The sequence below is a fragment of the Chinchilla lanigera genome, unplaced genomic scaffold (assembly GCF_000276665.1).
Source record: "Chinchilla lanigera isolate Chin_1 unplaced genomic scaffold, ChiLan1.0 scaffold00034, whole genome shotgun sequence".
Taxonomy (NCBI): domain Eukaryota; kingdom Metazoa; phylum Chordata; class Mammalia; order Rodentia; family Chinchillidae; genus Chinchilla; species Chinchilla lanigera.
In genome coordinates, this window is record NW_004955435.1 from 20,074,579 (window position 1) to 20,092,360 (window position 17,782).

The 17,782-nt window shown below is 42.4% G+C and overlaps 1 protein-coding gene across 1 annotated transcript in view; it reads left to right on the forward strand.

The window, feature by feature from the left end:
- The window catches only part of Ptgfrn (prostaglandin F2 receptor inhibitor), a 45,340-nt gene extending 27,867 nt beyond the window's left edge, over window positions 1-17,473 (forward strand). The window contains exons 6-9 of the mRNA XM_005389111.2: window positions 1,174-1,593; window positions 10,687-10,791; window positions 14,922-15,227; window positions 16,653-17,473. Coding sequence (XP_005389168.1) covers window positions 1,174-1,593; window positions 10,687-10,791; window positions 14,922-15,227; window positions 16,653-16,819 — 998 coding nt within the window. The 3' untranslated portion in view covers window positions 16,820-17,473. The remainder of the gene's footprint in view (window positions 1-1,173; window positions 1,594-10,686; window positions 10,792-14,921; window positions 15,228-16,652) is intronic.
- Window positions 17,474-17,782: the final 309 nt, after the last annotated feature.

Genomic DNA, 17,782 nt, shown 5'->3' on the forward strand with positions numbered 1-17,782 from the left:
ATTGTGCCCCCCTACACCCTATACTTTTCTCTTGCTCATCTGCATTTGTTTCCTTAAATGATTACCAGCTAACCTTACCGTAGATTTTACCTATTTATTTTGCTTATCTTCCTCCACTAACACATAAAGGGAAGGATTTTTATATGTTTGGTTTATTGTTGAATTCCCAGGATCTAGAATATGCTGGGCTCTCAGTAAGTACTTGTTTAATGGGTAAATGGGTGACCAAACAGGAAGAGTGATCCTAGAGAGAGCAGAGCATATGTTCTGCCGACAGACTTGGTGGAGTGAGTGTTCCAAAAATCCCAGCAGAGAGCTCTCATCTTATAACTGAACAGATTATAGAATTAGTCATTATAATAAAGGATAAAAAGATTGGATCTAATGCATTTATTTATTTATTCAAAAAATATTTCAGTAGTTTCTAAGTGCCTGACATAGTGCTGTTACAAGAGATGAATTCTAACGTGTGTGTGCCTGGGGATTTTGGTTTTGGCAGGCAAAAGGAAGGAACACACTTAAGCCTAACATTCATATAGCTAGTGACCCTGGCTCAGTGTTAAATCACATTTCCAAAATTAAAGTGTAAACCAAGTGGAAGTGCTTAGACCTACACATGCATATGCTTCTGTCATCTTAGAACTAAATCTGTTCTGCAACGTTGCCATCATCAGATTCCTGCTTGCTCCGCTCCTCCGAGCAGCTAGCTTTCCGGAGTGCTGTCCCTGAACTCAGCAGACGCTCAGGGCAGGAGAGCGAATGGTGTGGCTGACATGTTGGCATATGTTCTGGGTTCAGCTGTGCCCTCCCCAGCTCACTAAGAGTGAACTCTGAATGCATCTTTGAGGCTGCCGTTAGCGCCTTGAGTTCTCTCTCCTGGTGAAATGTGTCATGGACTTGAAGTTCCTCCAAACCAAATCTCAGTGTCACAAAAAAATCTCATCAGTTCTGCTCTCCTTGCACCCTTAAATCTCACGCTGACTCTTCCTGTGTGGTGGCGTTCGGCTCACTTAGAGATGCACAGGAGTTTCCTTTTGAGTGTCCCGATTTTCATAAGTGCTGTTGCACGGTAATTTGCAAATAAATTCCTATTTCCTTGACATTTCGCTTCTAGATACATATCATTTTAACTGATCATACTGAAAATCACCTCCTTCTGGTCCTTCATTCCAGATTCTGTGCTCGTGGTGAAGGCAAGGCAGCCTAAGCCTGTCTTTGCTCCAGGGAATACGTTTGAGATGACTTGCAAAGTATCTTCCAAGAATATTAAGTCCCCGCGCTACTCTGTTCTTATCACTTCGGAGAAGCCTGTCGGGGACTTCTCCAGTCCCAATGAAACGAAGTCCATCATCTCCCTGGACCAGGATGCTGTAGTGAAGCTGGAGAATTGGACAGATGCTTCACGACTGGATGGTGTTGTGTTAGAGAAAGTCCAGGAGGATGAATTTCGTTATCGAATGTACCAAACTCAGGTCTCAGATGCGGGGCTATATCGCTGCATGGTGACAGCCTGGTCGCCTGTCAGGGGCAGCGTGTGGCGGGAAGCAGCAACCAGTCTCTCCAATCCTATTGAGATCGACTTCCAGACCTCAGGTAAGCAGGAGCTCTGTTGAATCATAGATTGAGCTAGGAGGGTTTTGATCACTTATCCTCATTTAAAAAAAAAAAACAAAAACAGCTTTATTGAAATAGAATTCCTATGCACATTTAAAATATATATAAAGTACATGATTTGGTGGTTTTTCGTATATTCATAGCATTGTGCAACCATCACTGCAGGCAATTTTAGAACATTTTCAGACTGCCAAAAGAAAGCCCAAACCCTTAAGTGATACCCTCCAATCCCGTCCTCTGGAAACCATAATGTACTTTCTGTCTATTGGATTTGCCTATTCTAGACATTTACACAAGTGGAATATAATTTGTGGCCTTCTTATCTGCTACTTTCTTTTAGCATAATGTTTTGTTTTGTTTTTTGTTTCTTTTTTGAGACAGGGTCTTGCTGTGTAGTCCAGCCTAACCTTGAACTCACTGTGCAGCCCAGGCTGGCCTCAAACTCATGGCAATCTGCCTGCCTCAGCCTCCCAAGTGCTGATATTACCCGGCGTGCACCACCATGGCCAGCTCTTTTAGCATAATGTTTTCAAGAGTCACCCATGTTACAGGATATGCAGTACTTCATTTTTATGGCTGGACAGTATTCCCCTGTGTGGATAATCCTGTACTTGGTTTATCGTTTCATGAGCTGATAGACTTTGGGTGTCTCTCGTTTCCCACTATTACATGTAATGCTGCTATGAACACTCATGTGCAAGTTTTTCTGTGAATGTATGTTTTCATTTCTATCTTCATTTTTTAGAAAAATAGACTGAAACTCAGCTACTTCAAATTCTTTAGGGATCATGGTAGGCTATAAAGAAAGAGAGGAGGGAACTGAACTTCTAGAGAGGCTAAGTGATTTGCCAAAAGTGGGAGCTTGGGAGCTGAGACCCCAGTGTTACCCAGTTGTGTGGCTTTCTGTTCTTAGGGCCCTCTAGGGCTGAAGGTGGTGACTTCTGTTCTTGGCCCAAATAATCAGAGCAGTGTTTTGTTCCCAACTGTGTTCTTGTCTGGCTTTGAGATTGAAAAAAAAAGATTTCCTACAGTTAGTCACCAGAGCTACTGTGGTAATCTATCCATTTTGTTTTTTAAGAATAATTATTAATGGTATTGTCTGTGGGAAAATTAATTGAAACAAGGACATTTTAATGCTTATTCTGAAATGATTTTTATCTTTGGCAACTAGAATATGTTACCCTGTATGGTAGAAAGATCTACTTTGTTGATGGCAGAGATACAAGGAGTATACGATACTCTCAAATAGAAATGTATCTTACTGGCTGGGTACACACCAGTATTCCCAGCACTTTGGGAGACTGACACAAGGAGATTACAAGTCTGAGGCAATTAGCAAGACCATGTCTCAAAATACAAAATAAAGGGTCTAAGCCTGTCTTTGCTCTGGGTTCAATCTTCAGTACCTCATCTATGTAATTCATTAAGAGCCTCTTGCAAATCTGTGTATTGGGTATATTTCAGCAGGAAGGTTAAATGATAGTTTTAAATCCCTAATCTTATTTAGAGTATTATTGTGAAGGATTATCATTTGTGACTTCAATACCAAAAGTTTTCACTGACTCTACCCTGAGTTCCAGTTAGAAATTTCTGAATATGTATATTCATATTTATCTATAAAAATTTAGACATTAATCAAATAAATATAACAAATGTAAGATGTTTATTGATTGACATTTGTTTTATATTTAACTAGTCTGTAATAAAGTGTGTTTTCTATAATATTTTTAACCTTTTATGGTGAACTAATCCTTTAGCATCTCTTAACCTCTAAGTGAATAAAGCATGAATATTGATTGAAGCCCTTAGATTTAAAGAGTAGGTAAAGCATCGGCCTCTTTGATGGTGTATATATTTGATTGTTTTTAATAGTTATATTGAGGCATGGTTTACATACTACTAAAATTCACTTATTTAAAGTACACTATTCAGTAGTTTTTAATGTATTTACAGAATTGAGTGACCCCCAAAGGAGACCCCATTCCATTACTGTTCCCTGCCATTTGCTCACTCCCTGACCTTGGCAGTCGCTGGTCTACTTTATCTTGCTGTACATTTCCCTCTTCTGACCGTTTCATATGACTTGAGTTATGCAGAGTTGGACTTTGTACCTGGCTTCTTTCACGTAGGCATAAGGTTTTCGAGGTTGTTCTATGTTATAGCATGTATCAGTACTTTGCTGCTTTTTATGGCTAAATAACTGCCCACTGAATGGATGTACTCTTTTGCTATTCATATGTTGGTTGACATTTAGATTACTTCACTTCCTGGCTATTTTGAATAATGCTGCCATAAACATTAGTATTTGAAAATAATTTCTCCCATTCTGTAGTTTGTCTTTGTACTTTCTTAATGATATTCCTTGAAGTAGCAGAGTTTCTGATGAAATCTACCTGTTTTTTCTTCTTGTTGGTTATATCTTTGGTGTCGTATTTAAGAAGTCATTGCACAGTTTACGATAATGAAGACTTCCTCCCGTGCTAGGAGTTTTATAGTTTTAACTGTTAAGTTTACATCAGTGGGATCTATTTTGAGTTAATTTTTTGTATGTGATACGAAGAAAAGAGCCAACTTTATTGTAGCTTTGTAGTTAAATTTTTTTAGCTGTTTGGTCAGCGTATTATTTTATTTTAATTATTATTAAATTTATTGGTAGAATTTAGATATACATAACGATCACATTTGCCATAGGGAATTTGTACCTGTATATTTTCTCCCCATTCTCCTCCCCTCCCTTCAACCCCTGTTCTCCTCATTTGCAAAACTTTGTTTCAGTTTTATCCTTCTTATTTTTTTCTTTTCCCTTCCTCCTTCCCCCACCTCCCTAGTTCCCCTTTGCCTTTGAACCATTTCTTGCTATTCCACAATATCTTTTATACATTTTGGTTCTTATTTACACTTTCAGTTTCTCATACCAGAGATACTTACATGTTTGATTTATTTCTCTTAAGAGTATGGTCTAAAGGTCCATCCATTTAGCTGTAAATGTCTCAAATGTACCCATTCATGATAAAATCCATACAGAAAATTGGAGTAGATGGCCTTTATCTCAATCTGATAAAAGCCATCTATGACAAACCAACAGACAGTATCATACTAAACAGCCAAAAGCTGAAAGCTTTCATTCTAAAATCAGGAATAAGAGAAGGTTGTCCACTGTCACCACTGCTATTCAATACAATCCTGGAAACATTAGCCAGAGCAATTAGACAAGAGAAAGAAATAAAGATAGGAAAGGAAGAAGTTAAATTATTATTTGCAGATGATGTGATACTCTACATAGAAGACCCCACATCTTTACCAAAACAAGTGTAGATTTTAAAACCAAATTCAGTAGTGTAGCTGGATGCAGAGTCAACATTCAAAAGTAAATAGCATTCATACACACAAATAACAAACTCACTGAGAGAGAAATTAGGGAAACAACCCCTTGGTGGATTAACTAATGGTCAACTTGTAACACCCAGCTGAACCGAGTGAGTGTGGTGCTCAGTGTGAAAGCCCACCTGAGGATTGTTGCCAATATCATAAAAGGAGAACTGGAGGGAAAATGGTGTGCTGTTGCTGGAGAAGCTTATTGCATTGGTTTTCCTGATGTGAACTCAGCTGTTCTCATCATTAGAGGAGCTCGGGTCCTCGCTATCACTGAGGTTGGCTGCAGTTCTCTTCAGGGGAGCTTTGGTCTTGAGCATCGTTTCCTGGCTCCAGTGCAGATCCCTTAGCCTGGTAGCACAGATCATTCACCCTGCAAAGCACAAACTTTCTAGATTCCACCACTGACGTTTGGGCCTTCCCAGTGCAGATCCTTGATACAGACTTGCATGAGACATTGTTGTGAGCTCTAGGCCTCCAGCCTGACTAGTGGAGGACATTGCCATGGGCTCTAGGTCTTCAGCTGAACTCCGGCAGGACACTGCTGTGGGATCCAGGCCCTCAGCTTGATTCTTTGGGTCTCCAGTGCATGGATAGATCTCTTGCATGACTTTTCATTTGAATTTTTGGGTGAATATTATGAAGTAATCCTATAAATTATGTGCCCTATATTAAATATATACTATATATTCCCTTGCAAACCCTGACTACAACAACCCCTTTCAGAATAGCAAAACAGCATCAAAGAAAAAAATGGAATACTTAGGGATCAATCTAAGAAAGGAAGTAAAAGATCTCTACATTGAAAACTACAGCACTCTTTTAAAAAAAGATTTAAGAGGATATCAGAAATTGGAAAGATATGCCTTGCCCTTGGGTAGGAAGAACCAACATAGTGAAAATGATCATACTTCCAAAATTGTTATATAAGTTTAATGCAATCCCAATCAAAATACCATTAGCACACCTCACATATGAATTAGAATGAACACTTCCAAAATTACTTGGAACCAACAGAGACCTGGAGTAGCAAAAACTAAGGCAACAAAGGCAAGGAAGGAAGTGTCACAACCCCTGACTTGAAATTATACTACAAAGCTACTATGATAAAAACAGCGTGGTACCAGCAGAATAAAAAGCCCTTAGGATCAGTGGGACAGATTAGAAGGTACAAAAACAAATCTAAACATATTCAGCTACCATATCTTTGACAAAGGGTCCAAAATGTTCACTGGAAGAAAGATAGCCTCTTTAATAAATGGTGCTAGAAAAACTGGCTTTCTACACACTAAAGACTAAAACTAGACTCAAGTCTATCACCACGCACTAAACTGAAATCAAAATGGTTTAAAGATCTAAATACTAAAACAGAAACACTAAATTTACTGGAAGGTAAAATAGATAAATACTTACCTAACTGTTGTAGTTAATTTTTCAATCAATAATTGTGAGTCTACTAACTGTATTATTTTCAAGATTGTTTTGGCTATTCTGGATCCCGTGTATTTTCATATGACTTTTTAGGATCAGTCTGTTAGTTTTTGTAATAAAAATAGCTGGCACTTTTGATAGAGATTGTATTGAGTCTGTAGAGCAGTTTGGGTAGTATTGCCTTTTAACAGTATTGTCTTCCGGTCCATAAGCATGTTTTCATCTATTTAGGTCTTCTTTAGTTTCTTTTAGTGGTATTTGTTTTCAGTGTACAAATATTGACCTTTTCTTGTTAAATTTATCTTAATATTTAATTGTTTTGATGTTATTGTAAATGTACTCTTTTTTGCCCTATTGGGGATTGGACCCAAGGCATTGCATCACTAAGGTACATCCCCAACATCTATCTACCTACCTATCTACCTACCTACCTACCTGTGGGACAGAGTCTCACTAAGTTGCCCAGCCAGGCCTTAAACCTACAATCCTCCTGCCTCAGGCTACTGAGTAGCTGATATTACAGGTGTGAGCCATGATTTTTGGCTTGCTTTCTTAATTTATTTTTCAGCTTGTTTGTTGCAGTTGTATAGAAGCACTCTATGTATAGATACAAATATATAGATATTTACAGATATAGATATATAGACATTTATGGTTCTAGATATAGATCTTGTGTATCAAAACCATGCTGAACTCATTTGTTCTAATAGGTTTTTATGGGTTCCTAACAACTTTTTTCTTTTTTGTTTTTAAAATACAGTATCATGCTATTTGTGAGTAGAAATGGTTTTACTTCTTCCTCTCAAAGCTGAATATGTTTTATTTTCTTTTCTTGCCTAATTTCTCTGGCTAGAGCCTCTGGTGCAGTGTTGTGTAGAAGTAGCACAAGTGGACGTCTTTGGCAGATTTCTGATCTTAGGGGGAAGCATTCAGTTTTTCACTATTAAGTATCATGTTAACTGGCTATTTTTCATAATGCTTATTATCAGATTGAGAAAGTTTCCTTCCAACCCTAGTCTGTTGAGTGTTTTCCTCATGGAGAGATGTTGGGTGTTGTCACATGCTTTTTCTGTGGGTGATGAGACGCGTTGATTATGTTGTTTTTACTTTCTGTTTGTGTATCTTTTGCTCTGTAGGAGTCGATTCCATCTTGTTTTACATTTGTTATTTGATCTTTCTTTTAGACTGTTATGTGGGAGAGGGGAGATATACAATCTCTTGTATGTATTTCAGGGTGAGGAACAGATAGATTCTGTTTCTCAGTTCTTTAAATCTCAATATAACAGATAAAATCACCATAGCATCCAGGTTGAAGAGACTGCCTAAGGTTTTTATTTTATTGAATGTATGGAGTTGTCTTGACCAGTACACATTTCAGTTAGAAAAAACTGTCATCAAATTCATCACCCAACATGGGGCTATAGCCCTGACTAGCCTCCAGCAAACTTTGATTTGAAACTGAAGAGTCTTCTCTTCCTAAAAATCAGCGGTACTCACGAAGTCACGCAACAAAGAGGTCTTTCCATTATCTACCGCCCTGTCCTCTGATCTCAGGACACTCGACTCTTGTTACTGAAGACTGTTTTTCCCAAGGGGACTTACTAAATCATGGCTTTTACTGACTCAAGTGTCAAGGAGGAAAATAGGATTTAAATTTGATGGTGCAGGCTTTAGCCTTTTAAAAGAATAATAAATTTTTTCCTCCTTAAAAATGGAAAATTTGAAAATACAGTTAAAGCGTAGAAAGAAGGAAAATAGAATCACCCACAGTCTTACCAAATGGACCTAAGTTGTGTTGGTCACCTTCACGGAATTTTCCTCTTATGTGTTTCCCTCGTGACTTTGAAGTCAGGCGGCATATATAATTTTATGACCTGCTTTGGCTCTCCCTTCAGTGTTATAAGATAAACATATTTACTGCCACAGTAAATTCTAGGTAAATACTAGCTTTAATGACAATATATAGTAGAATTTCCTTAACCATTACTCTATTGATAGACATGCAAATGGTCTATAATTTTTGCTTTCAGAAAAATACTGCTATTAACATCCTTTCTCTAGGACTGAGGTTAAAACATGGTCTGTGTCGATATTTGTATTTAAAAGCTGTTCTCTGTAGACTAGGCATCAGGGGACCCCTAGTGATTCTAGTTGTTCGCTTAAACTCTCTATGCCTTAGTCTGTCATCTGTGAAGTTAACCAGACAAATCCCCTCACAAAAACAGCATTACCACAGAAATTGTCCATAATGAAAATATTTCTAAGCCTGGGATAATGACCCATATTAACAGTGAGCTGTTGATTTCATTAGAAGGAAATCGAGTACTGTGAATAGCTCACTACAATGCGGGCCTTCTTCCCCAGCCCTGGTCGGCTTTGTGAGCCATAGCACAAACCCCCTCTTGATTCCCACAGCCGTGACCAGTAGGGGAAGTGAGAAGTGTAACTTGTGACCTCACAGGCATTTGAGGTTTTCTTTGGAAATGCAAAGAAAATATGATGTTTTTTGAAATTATGTAAGCCTTCCTTGCATTTTCAAATTCAAAAAAGGTAGAAACAACCCATTATGAGGACTTCTTAATGTTTTATCATCTTGTGTTTTCTTCTAAGGGTTCCAAATACTTTTAAGAAAGCCCCTTAGTATAGTAGTTCTATCTATCACCAAGAAATTTCTAATCTGAGAAAAAAATGTAATCCCCGTTGTTCATTCATCCTGGTGGGCACTACCTTGAATTTGCCGGTGGCCACTACGGCATAAAGTACCCCAGTTGTCACCACGGAGCTAGCTTGGAGCATTAGCCTGATCCTATGCCTCCTCGCTGCTACAGGCAGAGCTAGTCCAGGGTGATAGGGACCTGAGAGCCTACATGACCGAGGAGATGATGTCCAGAAGTAGATCCAGATTCCTGGGATGGCCATTTTGTCACCATCTCTGTCCGTCTGGAGTGAAATCCTCCGCTGATCTCTAATCAACCCTAGGCAGTTCTCACCAGGGCTGTCTACACCTGTTGCTCCGTATTCCAGAACCATCTTTTACTTTTCTCCCAGGAAAGCACACATTAGTTCTATGCTTAGTGCTACAAAACAGTTTAATGAATTTGTCTTATTAGTCATCAAGTTGAAATGAAAGTTTAGCCATTTTAATTAATTGCTTCATTGGCTGATAGGACCTTTTACACTCTCATGGTTATTTCTTCTGGTTGTTTTTTTAAAAAATACTTTGAGGTACTTTTTCCTTTCTGGTAATCTGAACAAGACAATGGTAGCACCTGTATTCTTAACTTCTAATGAGTTTTTGATTCAGCACCCAGGGCTTATTTCCTTCCCAGGAACCCAAGGGGAATCCCATAGCACTGATGTTCTGGAACCTTCTTTCAGGTTTACCTGTTCTGAGGTTTTAGGAGTTGGGATGATAAGGTCATTGTTCATAACAATGAACTCTTAGGCTTCACTTGGTTTAAAGCTGTGAAATGCTCCCACCTAATGGATTCATAGACTGGTTAAAAGTAATAAATACACCTGCAGTGTTTTCAGGGAGGTAGGCAAGACAGCGCCTGTCTCGATGGAGGTTTTTTGTTTATTTTACTAAACTTTTAGAGCAGTTTTCAGTTTACAGCAAAAGTGAGTAAAAAGTACAGAGTTCTCAGATATTCCCTGACTCTTCAACTTGTGCAGACTTTTGAAAAGAATATACAGGAGTATCAGTTTCCTCCGGCAGACTGGAGTGTGACTTCAATTGCTTCTGCCGTACTTTATAGGAACATTGTCATTGTCAGCATTTCTCACTCAGTACTAGATTCCAGCCTTTAAACAGTGAGACCCCTGGCCTCAAGCACCCAGCATAATACAGTGAGGCTGCTTACTGTATTGGGGCCAAAACTATCTATACTTCAGACCCTGACCTTCTGGTTTCCAATCTACCCTGGCCTAGAGGAAACCACACAGAACCAGAAACAATCCAGGCTACAATTGGGGCAGGAGCATGGGGATGGTCTTCAAACGAGATATGATTGTCATCACAGAGAAGGTAAAGCAAAAGCTAGAAAGAGGAAACTCTTTAGGAAGTGGTTTAATCTTAATCTGGAGTTCATTTGGGTAAGCCTGAAGCATGTCTCTCTCTAAATAGAAGAAAGCCAACCTTAGAACACCAGTCTGAGTTTCTAGAACAGTTCCCAGAAAAGAAAACCAAATTTAGATGCCATTATAGAGTAGAAATGTCAAGGAGTGGACAGTGAAAGGTGAATAACAACTGGTGTTACTTTCTTCCAGGTCCCATATTTAATGCCTCTGTGCATTCGGACACACCGTCGGTCACCCGGGGAGATCTGATCAAATTGGTCTGTAATATCACTGTCGAAGGAGCGCTGGATCCAGGTAGTGCCCTCCAGTCTTTTTCCTCCCCCATATTTTTGAAAATGTTTCTCCTATCATCCCTCCTGTGTTACACAGCTATGGGAAGTCAGGATTAGATTGTCTATCTCCATATTCCTTGGCTTGATCCTACCTGGGTTGAATGGTAACATGTATCTGTTGGATGACTTAGAGATACGTCCAGATATTTAAATTTCAGTTGCTAGGGCATTCAGCGGGTCCCCTCTGTTACTTATTTGAAACCCACTGGTAGGACTTACTCCCTCTCTGTGTCTTTCTTTCATTTGTTCATTCAGATATTACTGAACTCTTTCGATGTATAAATGCTGCTGTAAATGCTGGGCATACAGGAATAAACAAAATACTAACTCTGTCCTCACGGAGTTTACATCCTAAGGACACAGGCAAGAAGATAGCAATTAACATTGTGAAGAAGTGCAGTACAGAGTAAGGGAGTTTTAGCCAGTGACCAGGGGCTGCAATTATAGAACTATTAGGAAATCTTTTCTTTACAGGAAATATTAATATTACCAATAGTATACCTAAGAGTTGTAGGACCATCTCACACCTTTTTTGCTTGGTCCCACTCAGCGATGAGGTGGTATCCCTTTCCTGCCCTTGATCTGTAAGGCCTGAAAGAACATTTACTACACTTAGGGTGCTCTGTTGTTTAGCCAGACTGTACCCACGTCTGCCTTTTCCTGAAAGGCCCATGAAGAACCTGACTCACAAAGGGCTGCCTTTTTCCCTCTGCTCATTTTGACCCTGGACACTGTCCTGGCTCACCCATTACAAGCAGAATCATGGCTTCATGCAGATTTGCACCTTGAAAAGGACAGACCGTGCAGGGTCTCCTTGTTTCTGTATGGAGACTGCTGGAAGTGTGGCTGGGGTATGTGTGTGGTGGGGGGGGGACAAGAAACAGGTTTCATTTGGGAAGAAGGGGAAGGTACCAGTGCAAAGGGAAGGACTGAGAGAGCAGCCAAAACGAGTGTGCAGTGTAGCATGGCCCTGGCCCTACTGGCATCTGGGAGCAGACACCTGGAGTAGGTGTACCAGGCAGCCCCTGACCAAGTGCACATCTGGCTTCTGTGGGACTTCCACTGGGTGGTTCAGATGGTGACTAGCTTGAGGTTTTCTGTAAAGGACCTGGTTGGAAATACTTTTGGTTCTATAAGCCAGATGGTCTCTGCAGCAGCTCCTCAGTTCTGCCACCATAGCAGGAAAGCAGCTGTAGATAACAGTGTGAGCAAATGGGCATGGCTGTGTTCCGGCGAGGCTCTGTCCCCAGACTGGTGTGGGCGGATTTGACCTGCAGCCAGTAGTGTCCTGATTGATACCAACGTTCGCTGTCTTAGGGAAGCTGAATGTGAATGAGCTTTAGAGGTAGGGAAAAAGATGAAACCCATCAAACTGATGGAGTTGGTTAGCTCTGTTTGTGGGGGCAGGGAAGGAGGAAGCTAGGTCTTAGGTGAGTAGCCACTTCGGCCCTGAGATGTGAAAAACTAAGATACAAAGGTACCATTCAAAGTGGAAATGAAAGTAAGAGTACAAAGATTGAGGGAGAAAGGGGAGAGAAATCCTTCTTAAGAGTTAGAATAATGTAATGCCATTTTACCTTTATATCTCATTTATGATGTAAACAAAAATAAATCCTTTAAACATTCTCTCTCAGTAAATTAATGGGTCAGCAGTTGTGCCCTTAGTGTAAAAATATTTTTCTCTAGTGTAATTGCTAAAGCTATACGTAGCTGATAATCTTGCAGATAGTAATTTTCCAGAACTTTGAACTCTTGGACTGTGTGGGTGGAAGTTCTGAATAATTAAATACATGTTGTAGTTTAGTTTTTCCTCACACATCGTGTGGACTGCAAGGAAATTCTCTTTTGGAGAGCTGCATGAGTGGGCCGAGGGCTAAGGTGCCCCTGTGCCAAGGTAGGTGGCAGAGCACAGGTCATGCCGTGAGTCAGCTTCTCTAGGAGCGGAGCCCGCAGTGACCCATTGGTGGCGTGCTCTTTGGGGATTCCCGTGAGGGAGTGGAGATAGAGCTGAGGAGATGTCTGGCAGAGGTAAGAATGTGGAACAAGTCTCTCTCCGCAGGGGCCTCTTAGGATGCGAGTGCTTCCAGGGTATTGCTCAGCTTGAGCGAGAGGACCAGGCTCTTCTCTCCCCACTGAAGTCAGTTGTTGTCCCGAGCACGCAGGGCCAGGCAGCGAGTGTGTTTCAGAGCCTCCTCAAAGCGTGTCTGGGATGTGGCTTCTGTCAGCTAAGGCCAGTCCTCTGGAGAAGGTAAAGCTGTGAGAGCTTCAGCAGCCAGCACCTGCAGCAGGGAGTGGGGACTCCGAGGGCACCAGCAGCATCTACTACAGGTGGCGGTGCCCTTCCCATGAGCAGTGTCTATTTGTAGGACCAAGTACTGGAACTGTGTAGGTGATGAGTTCATGGCGATCAGCTTTTGTTGAGCATTGGTGCTATCCTAAGCATCTTTGTAAGTATGGTTAATTTAGGCATGGGCGTTGTTTTATAGACCAGGAAAGAAGGTTGCAGTGAACTTAAGCGACTCACCCGTCACATGGCAAGCAGTGCTGGTGCCGGATCTTGCCCGGGGAGCGCCCCAGGAAGGCACGCTGGGCAGTGGGGTTAGAGTCTGAGTATAAGCACTGGGAACACCGTCCTCACCCAGCACCTCAGGTGACAGCAGCACTGAGTTAGTGTCTCCCTGGGGAGGTGGGCATGGCCGAGGGGTCCCTCTGCCCCTGCACCTGCAGGGAAGAAGGATCGATGGGCCTCACTGACCCCCTCAAAGCTGGCCTTTTTGAATCTGGGAACAAGAAAATTTTATGGTTCCAAAGTGGGTTGGTAGAGAGAAAAAGATTCTGTGTTACATTTTCAGAGTGAGTGGAAAAGGAGTTATCATTGGGATAACTTTGTAGAACTTTCTGCTTTAGTTGAACTTACATTCTTTTTTAATATGTAACCACCTGAACATTTATTTGCCTTATGATATGCTTTTTGAAGTTACTGGTATCCTCTTTTTTTAGTTCTGGGAATCCAACTCAGGACCTGGTGCTTGGCACGCAGGCCCTATGCCGCTGAGCTATACCCCAGCCCTAGTGTACTTTTTTTTTTAAAATTTTTTATTTTTTTTGGTTTTTCTCCGGTACCGGGAACCGAACTCACGACCTTGCGCTTGCCAGGCAGGCGCTTTTGCCGCTGAGCTAAATCCCCAGCCCCCGCCCTAGTGTACTTTTATTAAATGAAGACACTGCATAAACTGCATTATATATACATACACATACATACATATTGCCAAGTGGATTTCAGGTAAAACATGTCTGTGGCTCTTGGTCCTTACCTGCCTGCTGGATAAATCTCAAAGCAAGACACAGCTGATATCAGTTGGTACCAATGAAGAGACAAAGTCCAGGGCTTAGGGTATGTGCTCGCCTTCCAAATCTTTGAGAATTATCACAGTGCAAATGTCTTCTTTCTCTTATGCCCATATTAATTTATTTGAGGCTGTTAGAACCTTAATTTTGCAGCGTACTTTACGATCCAGCAGCAGTACTCACTGGGACTGTTAGACTGTATTCACTTTTCTCAGCTTGACATTTTTTTTCTTCTTGTTTTGAACCTAACCACTTCTACAAGGAAAAAAAAAACAGTGCAGCAAACAATAAAATCTAAATTGTGTACAACTCTAAATTTTGTACTATTTTATGTACATGGTTTTTTTTATGACTTGAGTCTCTCTGTAGTCGTGGGTTCTTTTGCCTGAAGTGTGAGAGGACCCTGCTTTCTTGGGGAGATGGAGTATGCAGTGTCACCACCCACCAGCTTTGCATCTGGTGCTGTTTGTGGAGGCACTTTAGTGTGCCCCGACCCTTTGCTTGTTACTCCTCAGGCTGGGTAGTGGCAGTAGGGTACTTAGGAGGCTGGACCCTGAAGCTGGACTGTCTGGGCTAAGTTGTGCCACCTCGAACAAAGGCAGATATGATGGTCCCTTCATCACAGGGCTGCTGCGTGAATGCATGTAGAGCAAAGCAGGCCGGCAATACACGTGTTACATATATGTTAGCTGTGTGTGTCTCACTCATTGCTCTAACCTCAGGGTTGGGCTTTGTAATTCACAGATAACATGGCCTTTGATGTGAGCTGGTTTGCGGTGCACTCCTTTGGTTTGGACAAGGCTCCTGCCCTCCTGTCCTCCTTGGATCGGAAGGGGATCGTGACCACGGGCCGCAGGGACTGGAAGAGCGACCTCAGCCTGGAGCGTGTGAGTGGGCTGGAATTTCTGCTGCAAGTACATGGCTCCGAGGACCAGGACTTTGGCAACTATTATTGTGCCGTCACTCCGTGGGTGAAATCCCCGACAGGCTCCTGGCAGAAGGAGGCAGAGATCCTCTCTAAGCCCATCTTTATAACTGTGAAGATGGATGGTAAGCACAACGCCCAGGTCCTCTTGGTGTTCCTGTCTTTTCTGTGCTGTGTCGCAGCTGCCGTATCCAGCCTCCCACGGTTGAGTTCTGTGCCACCGCAAGTCCAGCTTGCTTTCTCTGTGGGCCGGGCCTGGACGGACTCAAGGACAGCAAGCAGCCCGTGCTTATTCCCGGCTCTGTTGTCCTGTGCCGGGGGCACCAGGTGATTTTCAAGGCTTTGCCTTTCCTATAAATTCTATAGAAATCTACTTTACCGTGTCCCGAGTTTGGCAAGTATTCTGCCAGGGGACAGCAGAGAGCAGCATTGAGAGAGCTAACTCAGGTCTCCAGGAGAAGCCATATTAAGTGCCGGCTACTCTTGCCCGCCTCTTCACCAGCACAGGGTGGGGACTTCACAGAGCCCCCACATGGAAGGATGACTCCCAGTTTTTCTGGTCCATACCAACTGCCAAGGTCAGCCTAACTGAATGGTCAGCCCTCTGTTCCTTGAGCATCAAAGGTGGGAACACTTGTTTTTTGGTTCGTAAAAAAAAATCTCCCCTTCAGAAAGCTACAGAAAATAAATGCCAATTGCAATAACCCCACAGAGAGAATTAAAGTTTGGGTGCCTCCAGGGTTCAGTAGAAGACTTAGGAGTGTTTCCCAGGGATATGCCAGTTCGAGGTGATGGCTGAAAACCCCAGCTCTTCTGCAGATTCATTGGCCTTTCCCATTGTCTCCTTTCTGTTAAAATGGGACGATAATTTTTCATGGGCTGTTATGAGAAATCTAACCATATATTAAACTATGGGACCTGGCTCGGTGGTACCTACCCAAGGAACAAAATACTCAGAGAGCAGGAAGACTGGGCTTCAGGAGTAGCATCTGAACAGTGTTTACACATATTTCAAACTTCTGTCATCTGTAGTGTGTTTGCATCTTGGAAATTCCTTGCTGGAAGTTGCTTATATGAAAACCCAGATTTACCAAACAAGCAGAGTTGTGATAATTCACTTTGCTAGATAATTTACTATAGTGTTACTTAAAATAACTCCCTTAGTACACTTCAGTTATTTGATGCATAGAATTGATTTATGCATTTTTTTTTTTAAAAAAGGATGCATCTGCCGCTGAACGTGCAGTGCCCTTACACTGACTTTTAAAAATCAATCTCCCGCCAAATCCCTAAAAAGCAAGTTGACATTCAGAGGCAGCAAGTGAAACCCTTTTTCTGCTCCCCACCCCACAGAACCACATGGGGAGACTTTTGCTCATTCTGTCAGTGGCTGAAGCCCTCCTATCTGCAGCACTGTGCTAGCCTGTGCTGGGTGCAGGACTTACGAGACCTGATCCCCCTGGGAGATGCTATTGCAGGGGTTAGGGCGGCAGCAGTCCCCAGCCGCCTCCCTGCAGCACTGACGCGTGCCCTTGTTCTCTCCCCGCCAGTGCTGAACGCCTTCAAGTATCCCCTGCTGATCGGTGTGGGTCTGTCCACGGTCATCGGGCTCCTGTCCTGCCTCATTGGATACTGCAGCTCACACTGGTGCTGTAAGAAGGAGGTGCAGGAGACGCGGCGGGAGCGCCGGCGGCTCATGTCGATGGAGATGGACTAGGCGGTGGCCACCAGGGAGGGACAGAAGGACGCTCTGGGACAGTGGGGGTGAGAAGAGGACAGTGATACTTTCAAAGGAAGTGTGTTACACTAAAACCAGTCCTCTCTAATCTCAGGTGGGACTTGGCGCTCACTCTTTTCTGCATGTCAAGTTCTGAGCGCGGACATGTTTACCAGCACACAGCTCTTCATCCCACGGCACTTTCTGATATATAACAATCGAGTGTGTGTTTTCCCAACTGCAGCTTTTTAACGGTTAACCCTCGTCTGATTCTTTTCTCCTACTGGCTTAGAGATCCTCTGACTTGTGTGTGTAGGTCACTTTTGTTGCGAGGGCTTGTGGTGAGGAAGGGGCAATGGCGTTCAGAGTTCTTTATCTTAGGTGAGATTGTGCCCGCCCGTAGTAGGGGCTCATCTGGGGAGGGCTGCTGTGACTCTACCGCAGCCGAGAGGTGACACAGACCTGTGCCGAAGGCTAGTTTGTGGTTTTTTACGACCCTGCTCCCTCCCCTATTTCCAGAGTTTAGACCGTATTTAAAATCTAAACCTGGAGTATGTAACTTCTCATTGAGCCCAAATGCATTTTTTTTCTTCTCTGCCCCTCTTCCATTTCTTTTGTTTGTTTGGTTTTTTTTTTTTTTTCCGGTACCGGGAATCGAACTCACAACCTTGCGCTTGCCAGGCAGGCGCTGTGCTGCTGAGCTAAATCCCCAGCCCTTCCATTTCTTTTGCATCTGTTTTCTGTAAGCGTGCTGATAGGGCAGCCCTGGAGTCTGGAATTTGGCTTTCCACCAAGCACCTTATCTTGCCACCTTCGCCTTAAGAGTGAATATGAAGACAAATACACAGCCACCTCTGTCCGGAGCAGTCAGAAGTTCCTTGAAGAAGAGGAGGTTGGGGACCAGAAAGTAACAGAGATTCTCTCCGATGGGTCTGTGACCACCGAGCTTCAGGGGCCCCAGTG